Raw genomic sequence first — 19,578 nt, 5'->3', positions numbered from 1 at the left:
GTGGCATGTAAGGATTTATTTGGGGGAAATATGAAAATTACAGATTTTTTTTAAAAATTCAATAAAAATAAATAGAAAAGAGTTCCACTGTGTTATTATTCATAGTTTCCAGATAGTTATGGGGTGGCTAAAATGGAAAAGAGAGGCTGCTGGTAACAACCATTTTTCTATTTTCTTCCCCCCCTGGTTACATGATTCTTGTCTCCCTCCCCTCTTCCCTCCCCTTTCCTTGAGTTGACAAGCAATTCCACTGGGTGATACGTGTATTATCCCTCAAAACCCATTTCCATGTTATTCCTGGGTAACAACAATTTTTCCATGAACCATCATTGATTGGTCAGTCGCGCATCCACCCAGCACAGGTTGTAGAGAGAGGCGGAAGAAGTTGTAGACACTGTTTAGACAGGGCTTTTAGCCCAGGAGAAATTGTAAGGAAGAAACTCTGGAGTTGTTCCTGATGAAGGTGATAGCCTGACAGCCAGGAAGTGGAAGAAGCCCAAGGCAGTCCTTAGAAGCGAGCTAGGAAGGCGCCCCCTTGTGGTCATTAGAAGAGGCCCCTCTAGACCCGGGATGGAGAGCTGATATTTGAGAGCTGAGGAAGCCTTGACCTTGGATTCTGATCTGTCCCTTGGGCTGAGTCACCAACTCGTGCCAAACTAATAAAATAATAACTAATAAAAATATAATTGAGTAGTAGTAGAACAATTGAGGGTACAACATGAGTAGTAACTGAAGAAATGGAGAAGCAAATTTACTGGAATAAACATAATATTAAACATTCAAATTGAGGAAATTTACCAAACTCTTGGTTTGGTTAAGGGTGCCTGAACATTCCATAAAGCAAATATTATTTTTTAAATTTTTTTAGATTTATTTGTTTATTTTTTTCATTTGTGGTTTCTTTTTTTTTTCTTTTTTAGAATATTTTTCCATGGTTATATGATTCATGTTCTTTCCCTTCCCCCCCAACCTTCCCTGTAGCCCACATGCAATTCCACTGGGTTTTACATGTATCATCAATCAAGATCTATTTCCATATTTTTGATATTTGCACTGGGGTGATCGTTTAGAGCCTACATCCCCAATCATGTCCTCATCAACCCAGGTGTTCAAGCAGTTATTTTTCTTCTGTGTTTCTACTCCCACAGTTCTTCCTCTGAGTATGAATAGCGTTCCATAAAGCAAATAGTATATATCAGGTCAGTTCCTTGGTTTATAAATTGTAGAACAGTGTTATGGTTAAAATTCTGTATATTAATATATAATATATTTATGTATAAATGATGAATGACATATAAAGAGATTGTATATTAATTTATAAGCATTTATTAAGTAGTAAAAAGCGGATTGGAGAAAGAGAAGGCACATAGTTACATGTCTGGTTGTACACCTTCTTCCTTAGCTCATTTGAGCTTGCTGCTCACCTTGCCTCAACATTCAGTTTTCTTTATCCATAATTTATTCACTCCATCCCCCCCACCTCCAGGGACATCACTTTTTTGGGTCTCCCTGATTAGATAGACTTAAACTCAGTCCAGGGCTGAGGATAGTCATGTGGAAACCAGGAGTCACATAGCACAAGAAGCAACCATCTTCCATGACATCAGGGAGCCATGAGGCTTCTCCTGTCCTTCCAGAGTGAGTATGCCTTAGGCTTTGTTCTTAATCTGATCAAAGGGCTGGGGTGAGACTGGAATGGATTTTCAATTTCAAAATTAAAAAAGGAAAGAGGGGTACAGATTTCTGTTAAATTCTCACAAATAGCAAGATACCATATATCAAGTTCAATATAAAATAGCAGACTGTCCTTTGATCCAGCCATACCATTGTTGGGTTTGTACCCCAAAGAGATCATAGATAAACAGACTTGTATGAAAATATTTATAGCTGCGCTTTTTGTGGTGGCAACAAACTGGAAAAGGAGGGGATGTCCTTCAATTGGGGAATGGCTGAACAAACTGTGGTATCTGCTGGTGATGGAATACTATTGTGCTAAAAGGAATAATAAACTGGAGGAATTCCATGTGAACTGGAAAGACCTCCAGGAACTGATGCAGAGCGAAAGGAGCAGAGCCAGGAGAACATTGTACACAGAGACTGATATACTGTGGTAAAATAGAATGTAATGGGCTTCTGTACCAGCAACAATGCAATGACCCAGGACAGCTCTGAGGGATTTATGGTAAAGACGCTACCCACATTCAGAGGAAGGACTGCAGGAGAAGAAACATATAAGAAAAACAACAGCTTGAACACATGAGTTGAGGCAGACATGATTGGGGATGTAGACTCGAAACTACCACTCCAATGCAACTATTAACAATTTGGAAATAGGTATTGATCAATGACACATGTTAAAACCAGTGGAAATGTGCATCGGCCATGGCGGGGGGGGAGTGTGGGGGGTGAAGGGGAAAGTAGGAGCATGAATCATGTAACCATGTTAAAAATGATTATTAATAAATGTTTAAAATCTAAAAATAAATAAATAAATAAAAATAAAATAGCAGATCTCTATGCCCATGTCCCTTGTTTTGAAAGCAAAACTAGTCTATGAAAATGTGAATTTGGAAAAATCAAGACTTTAGGAGGTAATTCTACATGTGACAAAAGAAACCTTATTTTATTAGACAATGTGATGGAACAGGAGAATAAGTTTAAAACTAAATTCCTTTCATTCCTTTTTTAAATTAACTTACAAAAAAAATCAACTTGCATACAATTTCTCTGGAACAAATTGATCGTGTATTCAACTGTGAAACTCATTTATTGTACCTGTACATTATCTGCCCAAGATAAATGTACTGATGAAATAGCTCCAAGACTCGTCACATTCTGAACTGTATTCTCTGTGTCCACTTGGAAGACTATCTTTTTTTTTTTTTTTTTTTTAACCCTTAACTTCTGTGTTTTGGTTCTTAGGTGGAAGAGTGGTAAGGGTGGGCAATGGGGTTCAAGTGACTCACCCAGGGTCACACAGCTAGGAAATGTCTGAGGTTGAATTTGAACCCAGGACCTCCCGTCTCTAGGGCTGACTCTCAATCCACTGAGCTACCCAGCTGCCCCACACTTGGAAGACTTTAAAGTGATTACAGCTCTCCTTTACAAGGTTCTTCAGTGTGTTTGGGATTTGGTACAATCAGTAGAAAGTACTATATAATTTAAAAACTTTAGAGGGCCTCGCCATGTATATGGAATTCTTTTTGTTCTTAGACTATGCTCACTATCTCCTGCGAAGGTGGCAAATACCTCTCCTTGATTTATGCCTCAGCATCAGGAGGTTGGCGAATAAAATTATCTCTTATTTCATCTTGAATTGGACCCAGGAGGAAATAGCACAAGTTGTGTGGGCCATTTGGAAAACTGCCCAGTGCTTTTGATGACTCCAAGTTCTCCCTGGAACAAAAATTAATTTAAAACATTTTTTTAAATTTTTTAAAAATTTAAAAATTAAAAAAACAAACGCCATTATTCTTCTGATGGAACTATATAGCTGGGAAGCAGAGAATAATGGCCAAGGAATGAAAGTTGAAGGTCAACTAAAGAAGGCCAGAAAAAACATGATGAGGGCAAGGAGGTTGTTGTGTTATTATGCATAAAAATATTCAGGAAAGAAACTACCTAAAAGATGTGACCAAAGCAATGTTTTCTGGAGACAGGTGGAGTGGGGGGAGGCTGGTTATGTATCAAGAGTGAGGGGGAGGCAGCTGGGTAGCTCAGTGGATTGAGAGTCAGGCCTAGAGACAGGAGGTCCTGGGTTCAAATCTGGCCTCAGGCACTTCCCAGCTGGGTGACCCTGGGCAAGTCACTTGACCCCCATGGCCCACCCTTACCACTCTTCCACCTAGGAGCCAATACACAGAAGTTAAGGGTTTAAAAAAAAAAGAGTGAGGGGTACAGGGGCATCTGGGTAACTCAGTGGATTGAGAGCCAGGCTGAAGGGTTCCAGGTATGAACAAATAATAAAGTATTAAAGATGTATTCAAAAGCTGACTCTAATGAGCAAAGTGCTCCTGGACCAGACTTAGGGATATAATTCTAATATTTCACATGATTGATTTCTGGATTCTTGAATTGAATGGGGGCTCAAATTTTGTGGAATTCAAACGTCTCCCCACATCTGCAGTCTGGAAGGCCGACATGTAATTTCTATGGCGTTTTTGTAATGGCAAAAGCATTTGTGTGAGATGGTGCCAGTGTGCTGAAGGAAGAAGGTTTTTCAAATGAGTTTCTGGTCTGGGGACTGGCTTCTCCATCGTCTTGGGATCCGTCTCTTTTATCTTGTTGTTGATTACCAATATTATGCTAATATTTCTGCCATGACACCTGTTTGATTAACAATCCTACATTCTCCATTCCCTGAAATCTCAATAAAATCCAGTTTATCTGTCTGGCTCCAGACTTTCTCCCACCATCAGAGGGGCACTTGACAGGCTGGATATGATGGTGGAGAATCCTGTGTCTCTGTGTCTCTTTTCTTTCTTTTATGTCCTCTCTACCTTAATCTTTAATCCTTCTACCCATATTCCCTCAGTCCCCAGCTTCCCTTTCAGGTGTTCAACCCACACAAGAATATCTTGTAGCTGCAGGACAGTTACACAGGACGGTTACACAGGCCTAGAGACAGGAGGTTCTGGGTTCCAACCTGGCCTCAGACACTTCCCAGCTGTATGACCCTGGGCAAGTCACTTAACTCCAATTGCCTGGCCTTTTTCATTCTTCTGCCTTGGAACCAATACATAGTATTGATTCTGAAGTGGAAGGAACCAATACATAGTATTGATTCTGAAGTGGAAGGTAAGGATTAAAAAAAAAAAAAAAAACAAAAACAGGTAACTGATAAACAGCCTGAGTGCTTCCCTGATATCCATGAAAGATGAAGAAATCTAGAGGAAAGTCATCAGCACGTTGGGTGGACTGTCTATATATCCCAGAAGACCAGGATGGAAAGGTTATCCAAACTAATGAAGATCACAGACCAAAGCATCTATTGTATAAAAAGTACTAACATTGAAAGGCTCTGCATATTACTAGGTTGCTTTTGTCATTAGGAACTTGGGCCTTAATGTATAAGATCAGCCCAATCTAGAATGACGAGTAGAATCAGAGTCAGTATAAATCATCATTTTGGTCTAGAAACCATTCCTGCCAATCAATCAACATTTGTTAAGCACCTACTATGTACCAAGCACTTGCTAAGTGCTAATTTGCTATCACCAAAAACTGGCATTTCATTTTGGGTGTCTTTAATTTGTAATAGTATTTTACACTACAGAACATGTTTTAAATATCAATAATTTGATCAAGGTTCATAATTTAAATATTTTTTATCTTCTATCCTTTGTAAATAAAAAAGAGAATAGCCAAGAAGTTGAGGGAATTTAGAAACGTCATGAGGAGGACAAGGAACTACTGATGCTATTTAGGCTAATGGAAAGAAGACTTAGGGGAAGACCTTCAGATATTTGAAGAGCTGCCAATATTTCCATGTGGGATCCTAGATGGTGCAATAGATATAGTGCCAGGCTTGGCATCAGGAAGACTTTACTTTAAATCTGGCCTCAGACATGTACTATCTATGCGATCCTGGGAAAGTCATTTAACCCTGGTTGCCTCAGTTTCCTCATCTATAAAAATGAGGTGGAAAAGGAAATAGCAAACCATTCCAGTATCCTTGACAAGAAAACCCCAAATAGGGTCACGGAAGAGTCAGACATGACTCAATAACAATATATTTCTATCTTGTTGTTGTTCAGTTATGTCTGACTCTTTGTGACCCTGTGGAACATACTGTCCATGGGGTTTTCTTGACAAAGATACTGAAGTGGTTTGCCATTTCCTTCTCCAGTGGATTAAGGCAAACAGAGGTTAAGTGACTTGCCTAGGCTCATACAGCTGGTAAGTGTCTGAGACTAGATTTGAACATTGATTCTTCCTGACTCCAGGCCCAGGGCTGTATCCACTAAACCACCTAACTACCTCCTATATTTCCATCTAGCTTTATTCTCTTCCATCTATTCATTGATGTTCTGGAGCAGGGGTGTCAAACTCAAATAAAAACCGAATCACTAAACCATATTTAAGGATCCTTGCGGGCCACATATTGACTTAGAAAACCACATATTAATGCTACTTATATTCTATTGTATTTTCATTTATTTTGTTGAATATTTCTCAGTTATTCTTTTCCCAGTGACCTGGTTCAGGCTATCATGGGGAAAGAGCCAAGTATTTGTTGTCTCTTTCCTGGAGCAATGGTGGGTCAAGTGACTTGCCGAGGGTCACACAGCTAGGAAGTAGGAAGTGTTTGAAGCCAGATTTAAACCTAGAGACCTCCCATCTCTAGGCCTGGCTCTCCATCCACTGACCCACCCAGCTGCCCCCACAAGTATAACTTTTTAAAAAACAAAAGTAAAATACAAAGATCAAAAGGGAACAAGGAAGCAAATAACGTTTTTCTTATTAGTCTGTTATGGATAACGTGTTTTTTTTATTTTAATTTTTTAAAACTAATAATGGAGTAACCATGGAGAAGTATCTTGATGTAATTCCTAAGAAGTCAGGAAGATTTGAGTTCAAGTCCTACCTCTGACATTACTGACAGTGTACAAATGTCTTTAAATGTCTAGTTTATTATCTGGATTTTCATATATGGGCAAGGCACAACCTCTGAATCTGTGCTTCAAGCCAAGTTGCAAGGAAGTTATTAGTCTTGAGTTGATAGAAGGAATGTTCCCAAGGGGAGTTCCCTATACCAATTAATTCAAAAGCCCTGACCCTTATTGCTGCCCCTAACAAAGTTTACAATCCTATTTGGGTTTCTCAATGGTTGTTTTTCTTCATTGTTACCAAGTTTAGGATTTTTTCAAAGCAATCCCCAGGACACCCACTGCAATAGTGTGCTAGGGGCCTGGAATGCCTAGAAAGTACTCTCTGGCACTTTTTTTCTGGAAGGGGGCCTGAGGCCCATTCCTGAGCTCAGGGTTTCATAGGACTTGGGGTGGAAGTTTCCGAAGGTGGGAGTTCCCAGGCTCCGAACCAGGGATTAGGCCAGTGCTCTCCCGGCCCCGTTAGGCCCCACATCCGTCAAGCTTTGCGTTCCAGAGACCTGAATCGGCGAGGAAGGGAGGATGTCTCGTTGCTATGGAAATTGGCTCCTCCCTACGTCACGGCATGAACCTGGGGGCGGAGCAGGCGTGGGATTGGCAGTCGCGGGCCTGAGGGCGGGGCGAGAAATAATGAGCAGCCGCACGGCCCAATGCCGGCGGCATCTGGGCCGCTCGAATCCAATGGCAAGCGGCCGCTTCCGCCTCTCAGGAGGCGGGCCCGTGGAGCGTTGGAGGTTTCTAGAAGGGGCCGGGTCTCGTCTCGTCTGGTCTCGCGGGTCCATGCGGAGCTGAGCTCGTCTCGAGCCCCTTCAGTCGCGCTTTACTCCTCCTTTTCCTCTTCGTCCGCTGCCGCCGCCGCCGCCCCTCCGCTGCTATGTCGGCCGTGAAGGCGCTCAACCCCAAAGCCGAGGTGGCCCGAGCCCAGGCGGCGCTGGCCGTGAACATCAGTGCTGCCCGAGGGCTGCAGGACGTGCTGAGGACCAACCTGGGGCCTAAGGGCACCATGAAGATGTGAGACGCCTGGAACTGGGGAGGGAGGGAAGAAGGGAGGGAGAGGGTGGGAGCTAGAGCGCGCTCCCGGGGCGATGGGGGAGGGGGCGCGCTTAAGGCCTGCGCGGGAGGGACCTCGGCGGCCACCATCCATCTAGCCCAGCATCCGGGCCGAGCCTTCCGGCTCCGGGTGCTCACGTGCGCGAGGCCAGGCCGTGCTGAGTCGGGGTGGGGCGAGGAGCATTCGGCCTCTGCTGGGGGCGGGCGAGGATGCCTCCTGCTGTGCGGCAGGTTTTGTTTTCAAGATCAGCATGAGCACAGCAGGGGTCCTCCTGAACCGGGGTCTCGTCCCCTCGAGAAGTTCTCCTCTGAACCCCAGAAAGTGCGTGGGGCGAGCACACAAAGGGCGATTCCGGTGGACTTAACCTCACTCTTGGGCCTGGTCCTTCTTTTACGCAGGCTCGTATCTGGCGCCGGAGACATCAAGCTCACCAAGGATGGCAATGTGCTGTTACACGAGATGGTGAGATGCCCCTTCCCCGAACCCAACCCGAATAGTATGGGGCAGATCTTTGAGAACCTCGGTGGGGAGGGGCTGGGCTACCTCCAAAGGGGGTAGGAGTCTACATTAGACACCTCCCCCCTCCAGGTCCTGTGCTCAGGCCATTTACCCAACTCTAACAAAGAGGTTCCCGCTTGAGGTCCCTTCTTAAATGGCTTGGTTGATACCTGCTTGGGGTGGGGTGGGAGCCATCCACTGGGCTAAAAGCTTTACAAGGGAGCAAGGGGTTATTTATCCCATCCTTACAGTTGAGGAAATTAAACCTAGCAGGTTAAATGACTTGCCCAGGATCACAGGGCTAGGAAGTGTAACTGGAGGCCAGATTTGATCTAGTCACACCCCTTTTCTAAATCCTTACCTTCTGCCTTAGTAGATTTTTTTTTAAAACCCATACCTTCTGTCCTGGAGTCACTACTGTGTATTGGCTCCGAGGCAGAAGAGTGGTAAGGGTAGGCAATGGGGGTCAAGTGTCTGTGGCCATATTTGAACCCAGGACTGTCTCTAAGTCTCTAAGCCTGGCTCTCAATCCACTGAGCTACCCAGCTGCCCCCACCCACCACACCCCCACACCCACACCCACCCCCCACGTAGAATTCTAACAGAAGAGTGATAGGGGCTAGACAAACTGGGCCAAGTGACTTGCCCTGGGTCATACAGTTAGGAAGTTTCTGGGACCAGATTTAAAACTCCAGATTAAAATTTAGATCCTCCCAACTCCAGGCCTGGCTCTCTTTATCTATTATCAAATCTTAACTAAAGGCTCAACTTTACCACCTATCTTTATCATCATTAATTGACTTACAGGTTATAATTCTAGAAAACATTTTTGATTCAGTTAGTCAAAGTCTTGAACTGAATTCTTCAGAAAGGGAAATTCATTCTCTACTATAATTTTACTAAAATTTTATTCCAAACGATATTTTAGGAAAGTTCGGTAAAAAAGAATTTGACTTGTACATTTTTTTGTTTGCTTTTTTAGAATCTTACCTTCTGCCTTAGTACCAATAGTCTATATTGGTTCTAAGGCAGAAGAACTGTAAGGGCTAGGCAACTGGAGTTAAGTAACTTTCCTGGGGTCACCCCACTAGGAAGTATCTGTGGCCAGATTTGAATCCAGGATCTCCTGGCTCTTAATTCACTGAGCCACCTAGCTGCTTCTTTGTCAGGTTATTTTTTTTAATCGATGGCATATATGTCCATGTTGCATGTCTGTGTGTAGCAGGGATTTTTAAATTATGGGTAGTAGTCATAAATTGACCGGGGGGGGGGGGGGCAGCTGAGTAGCTCAGTGGATTAAGATTCAGACCTAGAGACAGGAGATCCTGGGTTCAAATCTGGCCACAGATACTTCCTAGGTGTGTTACCCTGGGAAAGTTACTTAACCCCCATTGCCTTGCCCTTACCGCTCTTCTGCCTTGGAACCAATATTTGGTATGGATTAGAAGATGGAGGTTTAAGGTTTTAAATTAAAAAAAATAGATTGGTAATAGAGTTAACTTGTTTTGAGGTTCTTAGTGCCCACTTTGTTTTTCTTATCAGAGGATACTTGTTCAAAGTTTTTAATGGGGATTCAAAATTTTTTTTTTCATAGAAATAGTTGTGGTTTTTGCTACTTAATATTTTTTGTCTTAAATTTTAATTCTATTATTTTCATTCTATTTTTTTAGCAAATTCAACACCCAACAGCCTCCTTGATAGCCAAAGTAGCTACAGCTCAGGATGACATTACTGGTGATGGCACTACTTCAAATGTTCTCATCATTGGAGAGCTGCTGAAACAGGCTGATCTCTACATCTCTGAAGTACACATGACTGTCACATTCCTGTGGTATTTTCTGACTAGGAAGTGTTTTATTTGTCCACTTTGTCAGGTTTAAGGGGCTAATAGTGATTGCGCCTCTTAAAAGAAAAAAAAAGTTAAGGACAATTTTTATCAAAGATGTCTAAGAATTGTTTCCAACAGAATTCAAAAGGAAAAGAATTAGCAAAGAAGGCATCTGAGCTTTTGTTGGGTCCTAAATGCTTCTAATGAGGCCAACCAAAGCTTTTGCATTGTATATTAAACCAACTTATTATTAAGGAAGGAAGAGGAAAATGGGGAAAGCATGGGGAAAGGGTTTGGGGGATCTTAGAAGACCCCAAGCATTCACCTCAGGTTCTTTTTATTGAGTGACTTTGTTCTTCATTAAAAATATGCCCAACTAAAGCTAGATGATTGGATGGGTTGGGGAGGAGGTGATTGGATTCTCTTATTCCTCAGTATCTGCACAGAGAACATCCAAGCTTACTTTGTAGTTCCCTTGGCTTATAGTCTGTGCTAGAATAACTGCTGCTCTTTTCCTCTGCATTGGAAGGAATATCTGTCCTTTTATATGTATTCAGAAGGGCAGCACATTTCTGAGATAATGGAAAAGGATGAACCCCACCCCCATACAGAAGTGGTCTGAGTTATTTACCATGACCGAGGAGCCAAACTCAATCTAACTGTAAGCTTTGTGGGTATTGTTACTAGGGTCTACACCCCCGGATTATAACCGAAGGGTTTGAAGCTGCCAAGACAAAGGCACTTGAAGTCTTGGAACAAGTCAAAATCAGCAAGGAAATAGATAGAGAAATTCTCATAGATGTGGCCCGAACATCCCTGCGCACCAAAGTCAATGCTGACCTGGCTGACGTGCTGACTGAGGTAGGTATCTGGATGAGCCAGGGCCAACACACAAAATTAAGCAAAATAAGCTCTTGTTATAGGGGCACAGGGTTTCTTGAGGATGAGAGCCTGGGTGTGATAATGATTAGTAAGTCCAGTTGTAGCATTAGCAATAGTGACTGATATTTCCCTCCATCAATTATCCTGTTTGAGTGACACAAAAACCATTTGAAGTAAGCAGAGTAGAAGTCAGTGTCCTTGTGTTGTAAATTAGAAAACTTAGGGCCAGTGTTTCTCCAGGGTCTGATTGTTATTGTCAGCAGTTTTAATCAGTTCCTTCCTGCCAGCAAAAACAAGAAATACTTGTGATGGCTCAACAAATCTGGAAAAATGATGCAGGGAGTTAATTTGTTTTACCTGCCAGTGCCTCATGCACTTGTCTGTGTTGTATTTAAGTCTGTTTTACATATAGGTTAAAGCCTTTAATGTCTCATTTTACTAGCATTTAGAGCTTAGAGATACAAACAAATACACGGAGACTTGTCTTGCAAAAAGTAACAGAACCATCCAACTTATGATTTTAATTAATGATTTGTTTCTATTAAAAGTTAAAGAATGAATAGATGAAGGGGGAGAAAAGGTAACAGGAAAATTGGGGTTGTTAAAATGTGGGAAATAGCCTTTAAATTTTATCCCTGTGTCTTTCTATATTACAGGCAGTAGTAGACTCAATTTTGACTGTCAGAAAACCTGGTGAACCTGTTGATCTTTTCATGGTAGAGATCATGGAGATGAAGCATAAATCAGAAACTGACACATCGTAAGTAGTTTAAAAGTTTTTGGTATGATCACTTTATTGCAGATAGTAATAATATGGAAATAGGTTTTGAACAATGACACATGTAAAACCCAGTAGAATTGCTCTTTGGCTCTGGGAGGGGGGAGGGAAAGAAGATGAATCATGTAACTATGGGAAGATATTCTAAATTAAATAAATGGACTTATTTTTTAGAGGAGCTAATAAAAATTTGTTTGGCCTAAAAACAATTACTGGTAGTGTCGACTCTGGATTTTTAATGTCTTCAGGTTTTTTTATTCCAAATTTTACAAAATCAAACAAAAAAAGATTGTACATAAATGGAATCACAAGTCTCTTCTATGTTAGGCTTACTTTTCTTCATTTAAATAATAAATCCCTTTCCTAAGTATTCTGGAGATAGCATTGACAGTTTATTTTTCTAGCATCAATTCAGTGGCCATGTATAATATTCTCCTGATTCTACTCATTTCATTGTTTATCTCATGTAGTTCTTTCCAAGTTTTTGAAAAATGTATGCTCATCATTTCTGATGGCAGAGAGTAGTAGTATTCCAGTTTTCAGTTAAAGAAAATAAAGAAAAATTTGAGGGACAGTTAGATGGCATACTGGATAGAGTGCCTGATCTGGAGTCAGGAGGTCCTGGGTTCAAATTTAGTCTCAAAATACTTCCTACCCATGTGACTGGGCAAATCATGTCCTTCCATCTTAGAGATGTTACTAAGACAGAAAATAAGGGTTTATATGTTTAGAGAGAGATAAAAATAAACAGTACATTTTACATGCTGGTTATCTAAAGTAACTTTGTTCTTGAATTCATAGACTTAATTAAGAAGTTAAAGCAATCGTATTTGGAAATTTTTAAGAATAAATATTCCATGAGGCCTCCCTTTTTTGTGATATTTTTGGATGAGAATCATGGAGTGTGTATTTTGCATAGATGAATTCTATATATCTTACACTATGCCAGTTTTGCTATTGTTCCCCTAGTGATTGATATTATCCTACAGAAAGCATATTTGTGTGTTGTGTGCAGAACCCTCCATCTGGCACTGCTGGGCTAATATTCAAAAGTAGCAAGCCTCTGCCAAAGCTATTGTAGGGGAGAGGCTGGCATGAAGCCTAATCCATCAGAAGGCCTTTGGGATGTTGAAGTAGAATGTTCCTCCTTTACTAGTTTTTTACTTGCTAAAATCTAGCTGCATTTTATAGGTGGGATCTGCCCCGCATTTTTTTGCTGTGAGTGGGAAGCAGGTATATGAGGACATTTGTTTCAGAGCTTTAGAAAAATAAAAACGAGTATCTTATAATAAAGGCTGCGAAAGAAGTACTAACGTTGATTCACTTGAATTTGCTTTCTTATATTTTATTGCTTGTCAAATGGGGGAGGGGAGGTTTTTCTTTTTAAGGTAGATTGTAACACTGAAAGAAGGAAATGCTTGTTTTAATAGGTTGATTAGAGGACTGGTTTTGGACCATGGTGCCCGACACCCTGATATGAAGAAAAGAGTAGAAGATGCTTATATCCTTACGTGCAATGTGTCATTAGAATATGAAAAAACGTAAGTTCTGGTTGACTTCATAAACTAATCTGCACTTAATGACCTGAGAGTCCAGCTACTGACTCAGAAACTTTGGGACTATGAAATTTGAATTTTCTGAAACCAGTATTGTGTGTATTCAGTTTTCTCTTCCTAGCTTTTTAAATGGTCTTATTTCTTGCAACTTGTTTCTTTAGAGAAGTGAATTCTGGATTTTTTTACAAGAGTGCAGAGGAGAGAGAAAAGCTAGTAAAAGCAGAAAGGAAATTCATTGAAGATAGAGTAAAGAAAATAGTAGAACTGAAAAGAAAAGTATGCGGTGATTCAGACAAAGGATTTGTTGTTATTAATCAAAAGGTGAGAAGGAAATTTTAATGCTGTGTAGTCTGATCTCAATTATTTAACTAGTCCATCCAATTAACTTTTAACTCTTTTTAAATCATTGCAGGGAATTGACCCGTTTTCTCTAGATGCTCTTGCAAAAGAAGGTATAGTAGCCCTCCGCAGAGCAAAAAGAAGAAATATGGAAAGGTGAGTTTTGGCAGGAGCCTGAGTAATCTGATATAATTGGGAGACTTTATAGAGCCAGTTCTCACTTAATGGAAAGATCCACAGTCTTTTCCCTCCCCACCTCCTTACCAGGGGTTCTTTAATTTTGTATAATTCAAATTTAAGTAAAGTGAGAACTGTTTAGATCTAGTCATTTCAAGTGTGTTTGTATAGTCATGAACAAATTTTGAGGCTAAAGACAAAATTCTTGGCAAGAGGGCACAATGTGAATGGGACTTGGAGAATATAGGACTACAAGGGTGCTGATTCCTCTATGAGAAACATTATCATTTGTATGGGAGATATTCACAACTCCTGTCTACAAACTTCCATTCAGGTAAGGGAGGAACTAGAGATCCAGAAATTTAAAACTGCAGCCTAAGCACAAGTGAAAACTACTTCAAGATAAAATATGCTAATTAATTGGGGCAGGAGATGCTTTGTGAGGAAATTTTCTAAACATGGAATTTAAAGTAAATTTTCCTTATTTAATTCAGATTGACTCTTGCATGTGGTGGGATGGCTATGAATTCTCTTGAAGAGCTAAGTCCTGACTGTTTGGGACATGCAGGACTGGTCTATGAATATACCCTGGTAAGTATATCTCTATGTAAGTCATTTTTCTTAAGTTGGAACACAATACAGAATACACATTGGATTCAATAAAGATAAAAGGTGTCCCTTGAACTAAAAATATTTTTTCTGAAAGTACAAGAGATTCAATTAGACTAGCATATACCATAAATTGTGTTAGCACTTAGAACTAGGTACAGCTGTGGGACTATTGCAGAAGTGATAGAAACTTCATTGTTGGGAATGCCAAGAGACCAAGCCACTGCCTCCCTTTGTGTGTTATATTTCTACCCATCCTTTATCAGGCCAGTGTTGTTGGTTGCTGATGTTTAGAAAATTCAACTTTTTTCTTTTTAAGTCTGAGGGCCAACGTGTATTTGCCATATCTGTAGGAATCTGTCCTGTTCTGTTCCTAGTTGGAAGTCCATTTCAGTTGTTTCCTACTGCATAAAAGTCCCTTACTCATGAACCTAATTGTTACTTAAATATATTCTGAAAAGAGCAAATCACTAGATCAAATAACCTAATATGCAACCAAAGTGCTTTCCATTGATAAGAGGAGCAGTGTTACTCTCTGAATGCTACAAACTACATGTTACGCTTAGATTCCCTCTCCCTAAGTTTGTCATCAAATCATATGCTGAATCTTTTTTTTTTTTTTTTAAGTTTTGTTTTTTAAACCCTTTCATCTTAGAATCAATACATTTGGTTCTAAGGCAAAAGAGGAGTAAGGGACAGGGACTTGGGCGATAAGTGACTTGCCCAGGGACACACAGCTAGGAAGTGTCTGGTCAGATTTGAACCCAGCACCTCCTGTCTCCAGGTTTGTCGACCTACTGAGCCACCCAGCCGCCCCTACTGTAGCCTGTTTTGAAAATAGTCATTTTGCTCTTCATTCTAAGACATTATGGGTGGGGTGTTTGTTTTTTTTTATGAGTGTGAGGGACAATAGCTAGGTGGGCAGATAGTCACGCCTACAGACATGAGGTCCTGGGTTCAAATATGATATGTTAAGTGCTGCCCAGTGTTTCTGGTTTCATATATATTAAATGTTGTAGGGAGAAGAAAAATTCACCTTCATTGAGAAATGCGTCAACCCTCGATCTGTCACGTTGTTGATCAAAGGACCAAATAAGCACACCCTTACCCAGATCAAGGATGCTGTAAGAGATGGTCTGCGTGCTGTCAAGAATGCTATTGAAGATGGTAGGTTTCGTTGTCTCCCCATGATAAAATGGCTTAAGTTAAAAATATTCATTGGTTTTGTACAATTTGATATCCCAGTGGAGCCTTCCCCCACTCGAGTGTTCTCATTTAGGACAAAGCGAGGACAGGTGGCATGTTCACCTCCACACAGAAGGGGGGTTGGAAACGCTCTCCTTCAGGACCACGCTTAATAATGGTTAGGATTGTAGGGTTCCATTTCTGTCATTGCCATTGATGTGTTTTCTTGGTTCTGCTAACTCCATGTGACATCATTTGGTCTATATTTCTATTCTATTCCCTAAATTACTTCATTACACACACCTCCCCATGATCTTCATATTTCATGAGGGCACTTGTGTCCTGTGCTTGCCATGCCCCGAGTGATGACCATCTTTTTGTTTCAAGATCCTTGGCTGACAGTTGGTATACAATGAAATCCTTAATTTTTTATTTTTTATTTTTTTTTACTCTCTTAAGTGCATGGCCGAATACTGTGTTTTCTTTGTCAGTAGTTAACACAGCCAGACACCATGCGAAAGTACATTCTTCTCCTTTGAAATAGTCTTAATGGTATGCTGAGAGTTGTCATCAGCATGCTATTACTCAAGGGGATCACAAGCATCTGGCCTGACTTTATCATGAGGGCTTGAGAAGTGTGAAAGATGAGCTGAGAAGAGGTGGCGACATTTCATCCAGTGACGAGTTAAAGTTTGAGGACTTGTGTCTTCCACACAACGTTTATGAGGGTGTTCTAGGTGACTGGTACCTTCTCCCTCGAGAACAACAGCGCACAAGCAGCAGCTTTATTAAATATATATCTTCTTTCTCCCAATTGTTCTGACGTGTACTCTTTGGGTCTTCTCTCCCTCACCAGGCTGTGTAGTTCCTGGTGCAGGTGCAGTGGAAGTGGCCATAGCCGAAGCTCTCATTAAACATAAGCCCAATGTCAAGGGAAGGGCCCGTCTTGGAGTCCAAGCTTTTGCTGACGCTTTGCTCATTATTCCCAAGGTGTGTGAAAGTTAAATCTGGTGTCTTGTTTATGACATTAATGTACATAATCCTAGCTTGAGTATAATGTGGTTCACCTGTTAAAGAGCTAAAGTTCATTACCACTAACTGACCAGGAGTATCCCAGGGAGCTCCTGCTAGTTGTTGGTTCTTTCCTGTAACAAATCTTGCTCTTAGGAAATGGGTAATCAAGTCACAGGTTTGGTTTAATTAAAATCAAAACATTCCTTTCTGTCAAAATATCGCTTGGCCTGGTTGGGAGTGCGACTTAAGTAAAAAAGTTTGTTAACAGCATGGCAGGAAGGCCAAGTCACATCCCAGAGATAGATCAATGAGCATAACCTTCAGAATATCCACAACCAGGACTAGACCTTGAACTCTACTGACTCTCTTCACCCATTTAGGCCATTCTGCTGGCTTCTACAGTAATCTAGAGTAGGTGGAAATTGTTTTTCCCTAGACCTGTGATCTTAATGGTAGAGGTGGTTTTTTTGTGAGAAAGGCACCAATGACAAGCATCAAGAGTCTCAATTTGAGTTCAAGACTTCCCCACTGAGGCTGACCCTTTATCCACCTTGCCATACTGAGGAACGTTTTCTTGTAAAATGAGTGTTAAGATTAGAAGGCTGAAATAATGATGATATGTGTATTCTACCTTGTAACAAGAAATTTTATTATTTCTACTCTTTGTCAGTGGATTCTTTTGTACTTTGAAAGATTACACTTTGTGTTTATTTTGTTTTTAAAGGTTCTTGCCCAGAACTCTGGTTTTGACCTTCAGGAAACATTAGTTAAGGTACAGGCTGAACATGCAGAATCTGGACAACTTGTTGGTGTTGATTTGAAGACAGGTGAGAGAATGGTTCCACCCTAGAATATTCTTTTCATTGGCTTCTCAAATAGCGCTAAAGGGGACAGGAATACCCACAAGAAATAAGAGCTATATGTCTTGAAGCCCTTTTTCAAACATTATTTTAAAATGCATAAGAGAATTACAAAGGGAACGATTATATTGAAATCTCATTGTCAAGGTGTTTTATAAAACAAGTTTACAGCCAGAAAGGACATTTCAGAGGGCCATATCTGGCCCCTGGGCCGTAGTTTGACCATCACTGCACTGGGGGTATTCCTGAGCACCTTCAGCTGGGAGAAGGGCATTTCTATGCTAGGACCCTTCCAAGGGAAGATGGGCTTCCACCATGGCTAAGCTGAAGGCTCACTCTATTTCCTTTGCAGGTGAGCCCATTATTGCGGCCGAAGCTGGCATTTGGGATAACTATTGTGTCAAGAAGCAGCTCCTTCACTCCTGGTAAGTGGGGACAATCACTCTGGAGGTGAGGACTAGAGTTGTTGTTTTTATATATTTATTTGATAATTAAAGGAAAAGAAGTATCATAGTGTGTTCATGAGATTTGATAAATTTAAAATAAAGGTACTTAAAAAAGCAGAAATTAGGGCAAATGGGGAAAAGATTGGGTAATTGAACTTGGGGACAATAAAAAGAAAACATTGATTTTCATTGATATTTAATGCCTCCTATTTCTTTTCAGCACTGTAATTGCCACCAATATTCTCCTGGTTGATGAGATCATGCGTGCTGGAATGTCATCTCTGAAAGGTTGAATTGGATCCTAGGTTTCCATTGTAATCAGCTGAATCATGATGGTCCCACAGGAAGAACCGCAAAGTGTATGTCTGGTGGCGGCCTTTATTCCCAGCCATCAAAGGATTTTCCAAAGAATAATTGTTTTTCTTATTGTTGCAGTAAACATGGCCTCTACGACTGAAATTATTGGCCCCCATTTAAAAGTGTACGGTCCTAAAATTGATTACAGTATTTATTTTTTTTTAATTGCACTGAAGCCTCCAATTAAAGCTGCGGTCCTTTTTACCCAATCTGTAATTGTCCTGCTTGGCTTCATGTCTCATGTAGTAGGTGGACGGTGTGCAGCTTAGAGCCTGCTTGTTTCTTCGTTGTGTTCCATAAAGTTGTGGTTTGATTTTGCTGTAACTGACTTCTCCAGTTGCTTTATTCTTTTATCTATCTAGACATAAAAGGGGCAAGAAGGTTTCTCATTCAAATGACTTCTACCTTCTGTAACCACTTTTCTGTCCTAGTGCAAGCCCTGAAGCATAAAAAAATTTTTTTTAAAGTAAATAGTTTGTATTTCCCTTTCCCAAGATGTTCCTATGTTGAGAATGAGCTGAGATACTTAGTATGCACTTAGGAAGATAACGCGATGTCTAATTTATATAAAGATTTACTAGACCGCCCCATTCCTTATTAGCTTTTAACTTAAAACCTTACTTTTTATTTAGGTTATTTTGACAAAAATCCAGTTGCCTTAGTATGTGGTCTTCTAAAAGTGTATTTGTTGGGTGGGGGGGTAGTATTTTTGGTTTGGTGGCTTTTATGACCCTTTTAATTGTTGGATGTAAATTGGAACTCGTTGCTGGGTGTGTATAAAATGTATTACTGGTTTTTCATTCTTGTTTTTATATCACTCATTTCTGAATATATTCTATCTTTCTCCCTTTCCCAACCATCCATTCCATAAAACCAAGAATAAAAAGAGAAACAGTAAAGTCAACTAACACATTTCCTTGTCCAGCTGGACAACCTTCTGTACCCCCAGAACCCACCCCACTGCTACCTTTTGTATCTGCAGAGGGTTGGGATGGGAAGGAGATGAGGAAAGGCCAGGACGGCCCTCGCTGTCTCTTGTCTTCCTCACTTCTGGTGAAGAGGGGACAGACTTGATCATTTTTAGTGTTGCTTAACAAGCACTAATGGCCTACATCTTGGTTATAGGTAGGGCACTGCTAGATGCCGGATGTTGAAAAAAGACCAACAGCTTTCAGCACCTCTTGTACAGCAGGGACTGGACAGAAAGGAGACGGCCTCCCCTCTGAGAGCTGTTTTATAGGGGAGATGAATGTTTGGGCTGGAGCTGTGCCAACAGTTCATCCATGTTTCAGGCACGTGTGTGATTGCTAATAGGAAGGCAGAGATGGGGTAGATTATCTTAGAAAACCTTGATCTTGGCCTGACAGGTGGCACTGGGTAGGTGGTTACC

General features: G+C 40.8%; 1 protein-coding gene and 2 non-coding genes across 7 annotated transcripts; all 3 read left to right on the top strand.

Annotated features, from left to right (window-relative positions):
- The first annotated feature begins 7,368 nt into the window (after positions 1–7,368).
- On the top strand, positions 7,369–18,988 carry CCT6A (chaperonin containing TCP1 subunit 6A). Of its 5 annotated transcripts, none has more exons than XM_044676379.1 (14): positions 7,369–7,619; positions 8,058–8,121; positions 9,828–9,962; positions 10,673–10,846; positions 11,524–11,627; positions 13,076–13,186; positions 13,363–13,522; positions 13,614–13,696; positions 14,212–14,308; positions 15,346–15,493; positions 16,368–16,501; positions 17,250–17,352; positions 17,738–17,810; positions 18,052–18,988. In XM_044676379.1, the coding sequence occupies exons 1-14, from the start codon at positions 7,483–7,485 to the stop codon at positions 18,122–18,124; spliced, it is 1,596 nt and encodes a 531-aa protein (XP_044532314.1). In that variant the 5' UTR covers positions 7,369–7,482; the 3' UTR covers positions 18,125–18,988. The 5 variants fall into 5 exon arrangements, with proteins under 5 accessions (XP_044532314.1, XP_044532315.1, XP_044532317.1 ...); XM_044676380.1 differs by having other exon boundaries at positions 10,673–10,850; positions 11,528–11,627; XM_044676382.1 differs by lacking the exon at positions 9,828–9,962.
- LOC123248233 lies at positions 10,424–10,557 on the top strand. The gene has a single exon (XR_006506303.1). It is a non-coding gene; the product is annotated as a small nucleolar RNA SNORA22 (small nucleolar RNA).
- On the top strand, positions 15,972–16,113 carry LOC123248228. Its single transcript, XR_006506299.1, has one exon. It is a non-coding gene; the product is annotated as a small nucleolar RNA SNORA15 (small nucleolar RNA).
- Positions 18,989–19,578: the final 590 nt, after the last annotated feature.

The sequence above is a fragment of the Gracilinanus agilis genome, chromosome 4 (assembly GCF_016433145.1).
Source record: "Gracilinanus agilis isolate LMUSP501 chromosome 4, AgileGrace, whole genome shotgun sequence".
NCBI lineage: Eukaryota > Metazoa > Chordata > Mammalia > Didelphimorphia > Didelphidae > Gracilinanus > Gracilinanus agilis.
Note: the sequence above shows the minus strand (reverse complement) of the source record. Positions and strands in the feature narration are given on the sequence as shown.

Bases quoted from the DNA above. Each gene is read 5' to 3' on its own strand.
- CCT6A (XM_044676379.1), top strand. From the start codon at position 7,483: ATGTCGGCCGTGAAGGCGCTCAACCCCAAAGCCGAGGTGGCCCGAGCC. The intron at 13,697-14,211 runs GTGAGTTTTGGC...TATTTAATTCAG, and splicing joins AAAAGAAGAAATATGGAAAG to ATTGACTCTTGCATGTGGTG. The intron at 17,353-17,737 runs GTGAGAGAATGG...TTTCCTTTGCAG, and splicing joins TGGTGTTGATTTGAAGACAG to GTGAGCCCATTATTGCGGCC.